This window comes from Corythoichthys intestinalis, chromosome 8 (assembly GCF_030265065.1).
Source record: "Corythoichthys intestinalis isolate RoL2023-P3 chromosome 8, ASM3026506v1, whole genome shotgun sequence".
NCBI lineage: Eukaryota > Metazoa > Chordata > Actinopteri > Syngnathiformes > Syngnathidae > Corythoichthys > Corythoichthys intestinalis.
This window is the reverse complement of record NC_080402.1, coordinates 38,189,253-38,202,199: the sequence shown is the minus strand read 5'-3', so window position 1 is coordinate 38,202,199 and position 12,947 is coordinate 38,189,253. Positions and strand designations below refer to the sequence as shown.

Here is a 12,947-nt window from a genome sequence, read left to right as displayed (position 1 = left end):
CTCATCTATCAGGGTAAACTCCAATGGACAGGCGCCAAGCCGGGGGGAATAAGTATGGCAACAACTGGTTGGCGCCTTTCACCATAAGCAACTCCAGAGTGAAAAAGAGTCCATCCCATCTCGGGAGGACTGGTACCAGAACCCAAACTGTGTGTGGAGGCGAGTCCAACTATATCGAGTTGGAAGTTCTCTGCCTCACACACCAGCTTGGGCTCCATCCCCGCTAGAGAAGTGACATTCCATGTCCCGAGAGTTAGCTTCTGTAGCTGGTGGTCGGACCGCCAAGGTCCCCGCCTTTGGCTGCTGCCCAACTCCCTACCCACCCGACCTCTTTGGCCCCTACCACAGGTGGTGAGCCCATGAAAATGGGGCCCCACGTTGCCTCTTTGGACTGTGGCCCGCCGGGCCCCATGGATACAGGCCCGGCCACCAGACGTTCGCCTACGCGCCCCACCTCTATGCCTGGTTCCATAGGGGGGTCCCTTTAACCTGCATCGGGGAAAGAGAAAACTAAGTCTATTTTTGTATTCATCATAAGGGGGCTTTTGAGCCATGCTTTGTCTGGTCCCTCACCTAGGACCTGTTTACCATGGGTGACCCTGCAGGGGGCATGAATTCCCAGACAACATAGCTCCTAGGACCATTGGGACACGCAAACCCCTCCACCACGATAAGGTGATGACTCACGGAGCTAAAAATCATCATAACATAATTTTACAACATATACATGGCAACGACTGTGGGGCTTACTACCCTCAGCACCACTGACATCAGTTGTCATTTCGAAGTCAATCAAATGGACATTAAATATACTGACCCAACAATAAACTCTGAAAGTAAAACAACACAAATTCAGAGCAGTTCAGCATCACAATATGTAACTATATCATTTTGAGACTCACTTGAATTATTTCAACTAATGAAAAATATAGTAGGCTACTATACCCTATTGCATATCATTAGGGTCTGGGCTACCTTGCTACCTTGGAGCAGCTGCATCCCTAACATCACCGCTATGCAACCAAGAAGAAAAGGGCATTTTTTAAGATTACCTCGGGCTATTGCAATAACAACTGTCAATGGTTTAAGTTATTTTAATTTACACATTGGGCTCTGTTTTCGTATGGCATCAAAACCTAGACCAGTATATGTCTCCGCCCAGAGAAATGGGTTATACCCAGTTTTGGTAATTAAAAATGTAATTTCCATCCCAAAAGTCTCACTTGTAGCGGTCACGGTCTGGTTGAAGCTTCCCAGCTCCATGAAGGTTCACACCATTTTCCACATCTTCCTGATCAAGCCTGTCTCCACCTGTCCCCTAAATCCCCCGCCAGTGCCTCCTCCTCCTCGTATGATCAATCGGAGGCCATTGCATGCTGTTCTCGATTCCAGAAAGAGGGGGGAGGGTGGTACGGTACTTGGTCGACCGGGCTGGGAGGGTTACGGAACTGAGGAGCATTCCTGGATCCCCCGCACCTGGATCCTCAATCCGCTTCCATTGGATTTCCACTTTCTCCATCCTATGAAACCAGGTGGTCTGCCAGGGGCCATCTGTTGATGGAGGGGTGGGGGTGAGTTCTGTCATGTCTGTGGTCTTAGTGATTCCTTTTTCATTACAGCATCTGATTGAGCTGGATAGGCGGGGTCATGATACGCCCCCGTGGCGCATATAGGAGCACGCTGTATTTTAGGACACCTATCGCTATCAGCGGTGTTGGCCTTCCTTACCGCTGTGTCATCTTCAAGCTCCCCGACCTGCTTACGGTTGTATTTGAGTTTTGATCGCTTTGAATTTTTGCTGCCTATTCTCTGTTGGACCTTGTGATCACTTAGTTGTACTTTGTTTTACTCGCGTTTTCTGGCCTGCTCCCATAGTTGCACTTTGCTTTACTCGTGTTTTTTTTTTTTTTTTTTGGCGTGCTCCCTTGCTTGTGCTTCTTTGAATTACATATAGCATTTCTTCTGGGATTCACATCAATGGCTTGCCGTTCATTACACTTGTGAGGAGAAGCTTGTCCATTATGTTTGGCAGGAAGCGTCGATTTGCCAGGTGAATTGGTCAAGTCAAGTCACTTTTATATTTATAGCCCTTAATAACGACAAATGTCTCGATGTACTTCACAGGACCACAGTTGACAGACATGTACAACATCTGAACCCTGAAAAAGATAAAGGAAAGATCCCAACAGGGGAAAATGGTCAACTTTGGGAAGTGCCACAGATGAGGGCTCCGCCTGCAGGATGACCAGGTACCAATTAATTTAACTGATTGAAGTAGAGTTCAGGCTCCTCGTTCTCAAAGTTTGACAAGCACGTCTGCTTATTTCTCACTTCTTCTTCCTCTCCCTCATATTTTTAGAAGGATGGTGCCCCACCGCTCTAAAATAACTGTGGATTTTTGAAGGTTGGAGGTAAGATTTGACTTTCTGATGCTCCTCAGGTCTACTTTATTGTAAAAGAATGGCAAGGGCTTGCCAAAGATCAACAAAAAGGACAAAAAAAAAAAAAAAAAAAATGCAACACTAGGGAACGTGTTGCTGTGGTGACTGTCCGTAGTTCCATCTTGATGGCCAGATCTAGTGTTGCTTATATCACGCTTTCCAATTTCCCGTTTGCTTGAGTCTGGGGTCACCTTGCTATGTATTACATAACAGGAAAACTTGTGTCGAATTTGGACGTCCAATAAGTCACACTTACGCAGACTGTCACTGTTTTAATTTCCTGTCTAACCGTGAGAAAATGCATTTCAGGTAGTAATTGTCATTTTTATAAACATATTATTATTACACGATTAACCTTATTTCTCACCTCTGAATTACAGTACAAGAACAGAAATGGGAAAATGAAAATTTTGATAAGATGATATAGATGTATGTCTGAGAAAAATAATAAATAAAACAACAGACAACGACAGAAAGAGCCAGAAGATGGTATTGAGGTAAACAAGCAGATAAACGAGTATGAGTTCAATGTAGTGAGTCTGGCACTGGCAAATAATGTAAGATTTGGAGAAATAATGATAAGGTGGAAGTTATATTTCTATACCACATCAACGCCATTCATGTCGCTATTTATGTAAAATTAATTATCTCAGTGGTAATAAATCAGCACGAGTGAGTATTTCACCCACTGTTTTTTTTTTTTTTTTTTTTTTTTCATTACACACTCCATTACCCCATACCAAAGATATGTTTTGTTGCTAAAGATCATCCATCATGTCTTCACGGGCTAATTTTTAGATTTCTTCAGCTTGTTTTGCAACACTGTTTAAAATGTTAATTTACTCATGCTGCCTCTGTTTGAAAAAAAAAAAAAAAATCGAACTGATTAAGTGAATGAATATTTGATTACATTTCTCTGGCAGATGAAACGATAAAGACTGCCAAAGTGGTATAAATATAGCAGTATAACTGAATACAATATGCATACTGAAAGCTACTGTATATGTATACTATTACATGTTTGCTTGAAAGTAATCAATCATAAACAGTAGTTCCCAGATGCGGATTAGAGCTAAAAGCCAACAAATCCTTTTTAAGGCTGAGCTAATTTTGAATGTAGTATGCTTAGGACATTAACACACAGCCAATGCTGATTATTGAGGCTTGGTCTTTTTAATGATGAGGAAAAATGGGCTCGTTATTAAGTGTGTGTGCTCGTGCATGTGGTGTGTGTAAGTGCATGTGTGTCTGCGTGCGTGCTGCTATAGCCCGTTCACATCGCCTCTGCGTGTGCCTCTCCTAGGGATGTCTACATGTGCATGCAAATTGTAACCTTTATCTTAGTTCAAGCTCTATCTCATGAGGTTAATTACATCATTTAGCATTAGTTGTTGAAATTTGTCTTTTAAATGCAGTACAATAAATTCAGTAACATTTAAAAATGTGTGTAATAGTGGAGTCATGTTTGTGGGTTTAGCTTTCTTATGCAGTTCAGATATCGGACATTAGGAGGTGCTAAGAGACAAAGAGGCAAAATAAAACCATACACGAAAAAAATGACGGTAATCTGAATTACACATATTTTATAGGGGAAATGGTACAATTGAAACACAAGGCCAATGTTAAAACATTGATTTATCTACTTTATTTGCCTCTGTCATAGGACACCATACAAAAACCATATCTCAACATTAACTGTGTTGGAATGTGATTCAGTGAAATGGTGCTCACAAACATTCAATACAAAATTAAATACAATTGTTTGATAAAAGTAATAAAAGAGAACAAAGAGACACATTGAATAAACACTGAATATTAAGCCATGCAGCGATATTATAAAAAAATAGACATTTGTTTTTTTTCTCCTGTACAAACATAAATGGACACATATAAATATATAGAAATACAAAAGAGTGTATTTTTAAAATACAAAGGTTGATTTGTACAGTTACATTCCATGATACCAAAACAAATATAGCACAATATTCAAGTGAAGCAGACTTTTTTCACAGACACTGTACATTTGTTGTACACTGTAAAATTAAGATCACGTAACAGTTGGCTTTTCCCGCTGGCATCTGTAAACATTACAAATAATGATCGGGAGTTCGTTGCCCGATTCTCGCTCAAAATCACCTACAAACACAATGACAACTTTAGAGCATGTACATTAAGTTTCTATGAGGTCATTGTGCCACTTCTGTTACAGTGCAATGTTTTACTCTTCAAGTCTCTCAGCTCAGAGAGGTGAGAGGATATTTGGTAAAACAAACGAGACATAACAATGAGCACAATCCATTTATCATATTGTATATTTATGTCTGCACATTGAATTTTGTTCAGACGGCTGTCAAATGACTCAGAGGAAACAATGTTACATACTGTATTTCATTCGCTAGTTCTGCCTGACGTCCTGCAGTAGTTTGTTTATCTCATGGGCAAGCTCGCTAGCATCCATGCTGGTCTCCTGGCGGTTCTCGCCACGTTTGCCACCCTGGTGACCCTGATAGAACGCACCGTCAAATTCATCTTCCTCATAGTTCTCTGGAATTTCTTCCATGGCAGGGAGCCATTTGAGATGTGGTGGCTGTCCATTGGTGGAGTTGGATGATGAGGGCAGAGTTGGGGAAATGTGGTTGTTCCCTACAGATGCACTTCCTGGATTTAAATAGTGGGTATTGGCAGCCCACGCGGCGACGCCTGGTGGGTAAGTGGGACCCTTCCCACCGGGTAACAGGCCTCTACGACTATCCTGAGGAACAGCATTGTTGCTATGGTTACCAGAAATGCTGCCACCGCGTCCACCCCCTTTCTCAGCAACTGATGAGGATGAGGTTGGGCTTGTTTCAGTGCACTCACTATATGAGTCCATATTAGCGGGTAGGAGCCGCTGGAACACACTATTCATCTCTGTGAGAAGAGAGCCAGCCCCTCCTGTAGATGGGCAAATGTCACTTCCCCCTGCAGCAGCAACTCTTGCCAGCCCTGCCTCCTCACTCCCATGCTCCTTTCCAAAAGTGGAGAAACTCTTGAGCTGTTCTGACTCCTCTGAGGACTGGTCATCATCAATCGGTGGTTGCTGGGAAGACTCTTCCCCTGGGATATACATGTTGTTGCGGTAGTCTGAGGAGGATGTGGGTGAGGAAAGGGGCGGCATCCAGCACTGGTCAGAATGTCCCAGGACCCGGCATTCATCTGTGCATAGTCTCATTGCTAGAAGGAAGAGATGTAACAAAGCGTAAGGAGCATGTCAAGCAAAACAAAAACAATGTCCTTATGACACATATTACACATTCAATGCCAGAATACTTTAGAAACAAGTGCTCACAACAAATTAATTATTGTCAGATGCATCAAAAGCTTCATAGTGAGACTCATCTTTAATACATGTCATACACTGTGAAGTAGAAAAAAAAAGATCTTGTTATTGAGAAGATGCCTCACGTCAACAGAGGATTGTGTTCATGTGCGCGTATGTTTTTTTTTTTTTTTTTTGCAATAAAAGGGAAAGAATCTACTGTACCAACTGTATATTTTGTTTTCATTGGTCAGCATCATTCAGCTCTTCCTTTTTTTTTCTTTTACATAAAATACATCATGATTTATTTTTCATCTTTGTATGTGACTTTATTTTTAACATAGTATGATGCCTGTCCAATATTTCACAAAGTTGTTCTTGTTCTTAAACCACAGCTTTACAATTAATTGTCCCACATTTGTCCTCTGCAACCCTTCATACTTCTTTTAGTAAGAAGAAGAGATGTTATTTACAGGCTAAGATAAGAATGTTGCGGCAGATAAGAAAACAATCACTCAATTTTCATAACCAAATGATTAATTTCTAGATTCCACACATTTGGCATCAAAGGAGGCTAATAAATTCATATCTGACACTTCTTCCTATCATATCACACACATCTTGGGCATATTCAAGGGAGGCTGGGATTTTCTTGCTTTATCATGCTTAGCAGTATGAAAATCTAAAAAATTTAAATTAATTGAAGATAAACCATGATGCAGTAATCCAAACAGTTCCTTCCTTTTCTTTTTATATATAACCATAAGAAAATACGGAGTAAAGTTGAGCTTCACTTAAAGAACAGATTGACTAAATCTGTCCACCACTCTTTCCTTTAAACATCACAATTAGGAAGAAGAATATATTGCATGTACAGCAAAAAGACGTGGCGAAGCTCTCTGCGCTGCAGTGGGTGAGAGAGGAACAGAGTGACTGAGAGAGAATAACATAATTCTAAAAGCAATTACTGTGAATTCTCCTCAGTTCAGACATGAAAGTGTTACACTGTCACTCAACAGAAGAAAAAAGAGAGAAAGGGAAGAAAATGGAGGAAAGAAGAAAAAACAGCACCCTGAGACGCATACTGATGAGTGACAGGCGACTCATCTCTGCTCCGGGGAGGATTTTACAGACACGACTCAGGGGGTAGATAACGCACACACATATACACACACACATACAGAGTGACACAAACAGCCCGGCGCACTGTAACCTCTCTCGGTGTGATAACAAGCGTGGAAATGGGGTCTGTGTGGAAGAATGGGTAGAGAACAATAGCATTGTGTTTTCAGCTTGCTGAATGGCTGTATAGGCAGGTGTATCAGCTATTAGTTAGCTCAAGCCTGACCTGTCCATAGTGCTAAAATTTGTCAGGCAGGTTGTGCGCAAAATTGCTCTGAGCAGTGCACACGAAGCAGCTCACTTTAAAAATAATATTAATATTGCCTCTTGTTTGTCTTCGGTGGCTTTGTTTGTGGACAACTTTTGTGGCTACAGTTTAGCTGTTTTAATGAGCGAAAAAATGGACAGTTATGTCTGTTTTGTTTTTTGAAATAAGATTAACAATGGTAAGCACTACTTTTCTGTCACATTTAAAAATATTTGAATGATTCTTGTTCTGCAGGGTCAAAAGTAAATTTTGTTTCATCTAGGTCTGATGCAAATTATATCCGACAGCAATTTAAATTCAATATGGAAAATCCCATTTAACTTCTTACTCTCCTGCTTTTGAAAAATGAATCAGAAACATTTATCTGTGCCTTTATCGTCTTGCCCAATGATATTATAATTGGATGTGTGATTTGTGTTCTGAAGTCCAGAGTGAGTGTGAGGCTTATGACAGTTGCAACTAGACAGGCTACAGTAAAGAGGAATTGAGCAGAATCCACATTATATTAAGGTAGCTTACCTGGATGGAGACGTGGGTGCATTTCAAGATGTATAAGGTCAGAAAAGCCTTCCCCCAGCAGCAACCTGTCCACGGGGGATTCTCTCCCCATTTCACAATCACTGTCCCCCGCCTCGCTGTCCCCACGTCCACTGTCCTTTAGGCTGAACTTGTCCATGTCTTGTAATGCATACCTGGGTGGAACATTACAGAAAAAACACAACTTTTTTACAAGTGCAATCATGTTACAAACTGATGTCATGTTTTGTTTTGTGTGTCGACATAGCAGTCATTTAAAAGAGTCAAAGCCATTGTTCAAAAGGAATTTCAGCAAAATGACGAATCTCCAAACAAGTTTGTCCCGTTTCCACTACATGCAATTAATTCTGATAAATTAAAAAATACTGTATATGCCAACGACTATTTGCCAGTGACAAATATATCAATTGAGGTGATAAGCAGGACAAAGTGTTTATATCTTAATACTCCAATTTCGTTCCAAGGGTATATGAGGAAAATTGGGACAATTAGACAATTTGACAAATGAACTGAATACTTTGTGAATGGCATTGGTATGCATGTTGACATTTGGATTATGGATAGAGAAGACAAATTTTACAACAGGTTGTCAAACATGTCACACAGATGTAACTCAATGACAACAAAGTGTTTTAAAAGGTAAATAAAAAGTATATTGGTAGTGTTGGGGCCGTGGAATTACCTGTAGCTGCGAGAGTATTTGTTGCCACGGAAACTGGGTCTGGGTTGGTACTGGCCCTGATGGAGCATGGACAGAAGCTGTGAGACTTGCTGTATCCAAAAACAACAAAACAAAATAAAAAAAAATAATAATAAAAAAAATAAGATAAAATAAAAAGGACCGGGGTGGAATGGGAATAACAGATGGGAAGTAATGGAGATAAAGAGAGAGAGAGAGAGACAAGACAGAAGACAAAAAATGGATGAGTAAACAAAATGGATGATGGAGCAGCTGCTCAATATGGATGAGACAAAATGAATGGTGTGAAAACAAAAACGGTGGCTGCTCATAGAAGGAGGAATCTAGGTGAATACGGACATGTATGACTGAAGGGGGAACATGATTATCATGGATGAGGACAATGTGCAAACAAAGTAAAGACAACAGCATGGCTTTAACTGTCAATAGACGAGTGTTATTTTACAACTGTAAGGAACCTCTGCCACTCTCTTTGAGTGAGTGAACATGTGAGTGAATGAATGAGTGAGCAAGGTAACAAGTGTGCTAGTGCATTTACCTCCACCTGTGGAGTTGTATGTGCCAGCTCCAGGGCGAAGCTCTCTGGAATGTGATTGGATGAGATGGTCACCAGGCTGTTAAGGGATTGGCGACTCTGGTGATTCTGCCTGCTCCCCATCTGGGCTCGGTCCATTGGGGGTGTTGCCGAAGGAGAACGGTGATGGGATCTAATTGGTAAGGTACCATTCACAGTGGGAACTAGGGTGATGTCTCCTTTGTGGATCTGCCGTGAAGGCTTCCTGGGGTGGTGCTGGTGGGTAGACTCCGCGACACGGCAGTTGTAAGATTGCCTAGTTTCCTTCTTCTCTCTGTTGCAGTGAGCGGCAAACACCACCATGATTACTAGCAGCACAGCGCATATGGCCCCCAGGGAAATGATGATTATGAGTGATGCATCAAGTGGAGACTCCCCTTGGTCCATCACTTGGACATGATTCTCCATATTCTCGTAGAGGTTGATCCTAAGAACTGCTTTGGCACTGAGACTCTCGCTTCCCTGATCTCTCACCACAACAGTTAACTCAGCATGCTCAGAAGGGAAGTTCTCTAAGCTGGCGTTAGCGTGAATTTCACATGTTCTTGGGTCAATAATGAAGAAGCCTTCTTCATTGCCGCTGACGATGGAGCAAATGAGTTCAGAATTCATTCCTGTATCACGGTCGGTTGCCCTCACCAGAGTCACAAGCTGTCCGGCTTCAGTGAACTTTGAAACTGGTACATCAGCACTTAAATTCCACAGCTGGGGGACCACAATCACGGGCGGATTGTCATTCTCATCCAGGATGTTTAGAACAATGGTGGCATTGCTGAACAGTGGGGGCTTTCCAGCATCCTTGGCTTGCACATTAAAGGTGATGCGACTCACATCCTCCCTATCAAATGTGCGGAGTGCATAGATTGCACCATTAGATGGGTCAATGGTGACATAAGTGGAAATGGAGCTCCCGTGAATTGAACTCTCCAGAATGGAGTAGATCACCTGTCCATTGACATCCAGATCTGGGTCTGTTGCTATGATGGAGGTCAAATATGCCCCTGGGGCATTGTTCTCTGATTTAAAGATTTCAAACTGTCCTTTCTCAAAATGTGGTGGATTGTCATTTTCATCCGTTACATGGACAGTGAAGTGCTTGATTGTGGAGAGACTTGGAATTCCTTTGTCCTCAGCCACCACAGTTAAACTAAACTCTGACCTCTTTTCTCGGTCCAGAGACACATTAGTCAGAATCATGTAGTTGTTTTCATATGTTTTCTGTAGTTTAAAATAACCTTGACCGTGAAGTTTACACTCCACCTCCCCATTCAAACCAGAGTCTAAGTCCTCCACCCTCACTAAAGCTACAAATGTGTCCAGCGGTGCAGCCTCTGACACATATGCAGCATCCCCATTTCCCTGTGAGGACATTATATTTATGCTGATGTCTGGTTTGTTGTCGTTTACATCCACCACTTTGACCAGTATCTTGCAGTGAGCTGGCATTGAGTTTGGACCCATATCCTGTGCTTGCACGTCAATGTCATAGGAGTTAACTGTCTCGTAGTCTACACGAGATATGAGGGTCAGATGACCACTGTCAGGGTTAATTTTGAACGTCTCCATGATTTTGGGGGACACATGACTGCTGAATGAATATACTATTTTGGCGTTCGTCCCATCATCTGCGTCAGTGGCGTTCAAGTCAATTATCAGTGTTCCAACAGGTGCATTTTCGGGTAGGTTTATCACATACGATGACTTGTCAAAGACTGGGCTGTTGTCATTTGAGTCTGCGATGTTGATTTTAAGCAGAGTGGTTCCGGTTCGGGATATAACACCCCTATCAAAGGCTGTATACTTTAGTTCATAATTGGAGCGCACCTCCCGATCCAGCTCTCGGAGTACCACAAGCTCAGAATATTTCGCCCCGTCGGTTCTGGACTGTATTTCAATTTTAAAGAAATTGTTGGGCTCTAAGTCATAGCTGTACAAGGAGTTTTCGCCCACGTCTGCGTCCGTGGCACTGTCCAGGGGAATGCGCGCGCCCACAGACGCACTCTCGGATATTTCAATCGGGATTACTGAACGGGCGAACTGTGGCGCGTTGTCGTTAATGTCCAGCACTTCCACTTCGACATGAAAAAGCTGCAGGTGCTCCGTAGGCAAAGTAAGCACGTCGAATTGAATCGAGCAGTTGAGATTATTTTCACAAAGTTTTTCTCTGTCAATTTTCGACTTGATGCTTATTTCTCCGTCTTGTTCGCGCACTGTCAGGTAGGATGAACTCCCCCTTTGCATGGCTCGGAAGCGCAACGACACAGAGCTTGGAAGTTTAGCCAGAACATCCGCGACATCGTCTTTTAAACGAGCAATAACTGTGCCAACCTTTTGTTCCTCATAAATCTGATAACGCAGTGTCTTACCAGAGGCTTGGAGCGTTGATAGCACGAAAATGATGAATAATCCCCACATTCTCATTCTTAAAAGTCCCGTCACTATGCTCCTTTGTGGGAAAAATCAAGGAAAAAGAAGCTCCAAAATGTTGCAGAGTTCAATTCCTGGTTTGATTTAGGCAACTGGGTGGAGTGTTCCGCGTCGCATTGCTCGTATTGAGAAGAGAACACATTCAGATGCAATGTTGGCCGACTTGCAACAATTTGAATTAAAATACCCGTTGTCCGCTGCAGTACAGATCTGTTGCGCACGTCGAGTTTGCATTACAACAGCCTTGTGCTACTGAAGTGTGCGCGCTTCACTCTCTCCCCTCACAGCGTGCGTCCGCGCTTCTCTCTTCCACTCTCCCTCTCGGTCTGAGAGGCTCCTTGCACTGAGACTCACTCAAAACAACCCGCCTCAACTAAACTACATTACCCCTTTCTTCAATCAAATACTGGTAGAGGCTGCACAAACTGGGGAAGGAGGCGCACAATGGTATAGAAATAAGGGGGGGGGGGGGGGGGGGGCGCAAGGAGGGGTCACGTTACCCACATTTAAGAGTCACCAAACCAAAACCCCCATCCCACCCTTTTGACAAGCTGCAGACCTGTTAAGTTTCACGATTTGGTCGGGAGACTCCCGATTTTGACCCCAATGCTCACGCCTCACGATTAGAAAGCTAAATCTCCCGATTTTCCAAAAATGTCAATTTTATTTTATTTTTTTTACGTTTTTGTTTGTCACCGTTTTGTAAAGATACCATTCAGCCCGATTCGGAAAGTGACCAACAACGAATAGCCTGGCCGTCTCCGACTTCCCTGCCCTCCCTCCCCTTCAGAGCTGGAAAAGCCCAAACACCTGACAGGGAGGGAAGAGGCGAAGCACCACCGACTTCCCAAGATGCTGGCACTAATAAACCGGCTTTTAGACTGGTTCAAGTCTTTATTTTGGAAGGAAGAGATGGAGCTGATTCGGGAAAAACGACGTTCGTCAACGTAATTGCCGTAAGTCTTACCTGCCAGCGATAGCTAACTAGCCTAATGCTAATAGCATTAGAGCTAATGATGGGAGAATGATGACGAGGAAGAAGTCGCTGCTTTACTCTGTGTTTTCGTGGATCAAACATCATGGAATATTAAACCACTGCGGTCCTACCCCCACAATATATGAATTTAAGTGAGAAAGCGTATCGTTACTTACTTGAAGTTTAATCATTTAGATTCGCTATTATGCTAAAGCTAAAGTGTATGCTATTCACATTACATTATATCATTATTACTGTGGTGAAACAAAAAATATAAAGTTTCAATTCAAGGTTACAATTCAATAAAAAAACTGCCATGACAAAAACAAATATGATTAATTTTCTAAATGATGTAATTAATGTTTTTAATCTTGCTGATTTAGTCTGACGAAACCCTAATTGGAGTGATGGTTGATGAGATGAAGAGGCTGCTGAGGAAGCTGATGTCCAAATTTGTGCAAATGGATGTGATCAGGAAAGCTGAGGATATCCTAGATGTTGATTACAGGAACAAGGAGAACTGGCATGACACAGGCAACATAGCGGTATCACATGATGCCAGACAATACATGGAGCAAGTTGAAGACTATCTCTGATGCCACCA

General features: G+C 42.4%; 1 protein-coding gene and 1 long non-coding RNA gene across 3 annotated transcripts; one reads left to right on the top strand and one right to left on the bottom strand.

The window, feature by feature from the left end:
• Positions 1–2,123: 2,123 nt before the first annotated feature.
• LOC130921128 (uncharacterized) lies at positions 2,124–6,658 on the top strand. Its single transcript, XR_009064289.1, has 3 exons — positions 2,124–2,249; positions 2,360–2,411; positions 6,592–6,658. It is a non-coding gene; the product is annotated as an uncharacterized LOC130921128 (long non-coding RNA).
• pcdh18a (protocadherin 18a) lies at positions 4,085–11,770 on the bottom strand. 2 transcript variants are annotated; one of them, XM_057844793.1, is made up of 4 exons: positions 8,905–11,770; positions 8,349–8,437; positions 7,649–7,821; positions 4,085–5,654 (listed from the first exon to the last, which is right to left on the bottom strand). In XM_057844793.1, exons 1-4 carry the CDS (start codon positions 11,359–11,361, stop codon positions 4,837–4,839), a joined length of 3,537 nt encoding a protein of 1,178 aa, XP_057700776.1. In that variant the 5' UTR covers positions 11,362–11,770; the 3' UTR covers positions 4,085–4,836. The 2 variants fall into 2 exon arrangements, with proteins under 2 accessions (XP_057700776.1, XP_057700777.1); XM_057844794.1 differs by having other exon boundaries at positions 8,349–8,404.
• Positions 11,771–12,947: the final 1,177 nt, after the last annotated feature.

What these genes read in the sequence shown, in the direction of transcription:
- pcdh18a (XM_057844793.1), bottom strand. Translation starts at nt 11,361, where the DNA reads ATGAGAATGTGGGGATTATTCATCATTTTCGTGCTATCAACGCTCCAA. An exon ending in ATACAACTCCACAGGTGGAG is followed by an intron (nt 8,438 to 8,904) that starts GTAAATGCACTA and finishes TTTTGGATACAG; the next exon opens with CAAGTCTCACAGCTTCTGTC. An exon ending in AAATACTCTCGCAGCTACAG is followed by an intron (nt 7,822 to 8,348) that starts GTAATTCCACGG and finishes TGTTCCACCCAG; the next exon opens with GTATGCATTACAAGACATGG.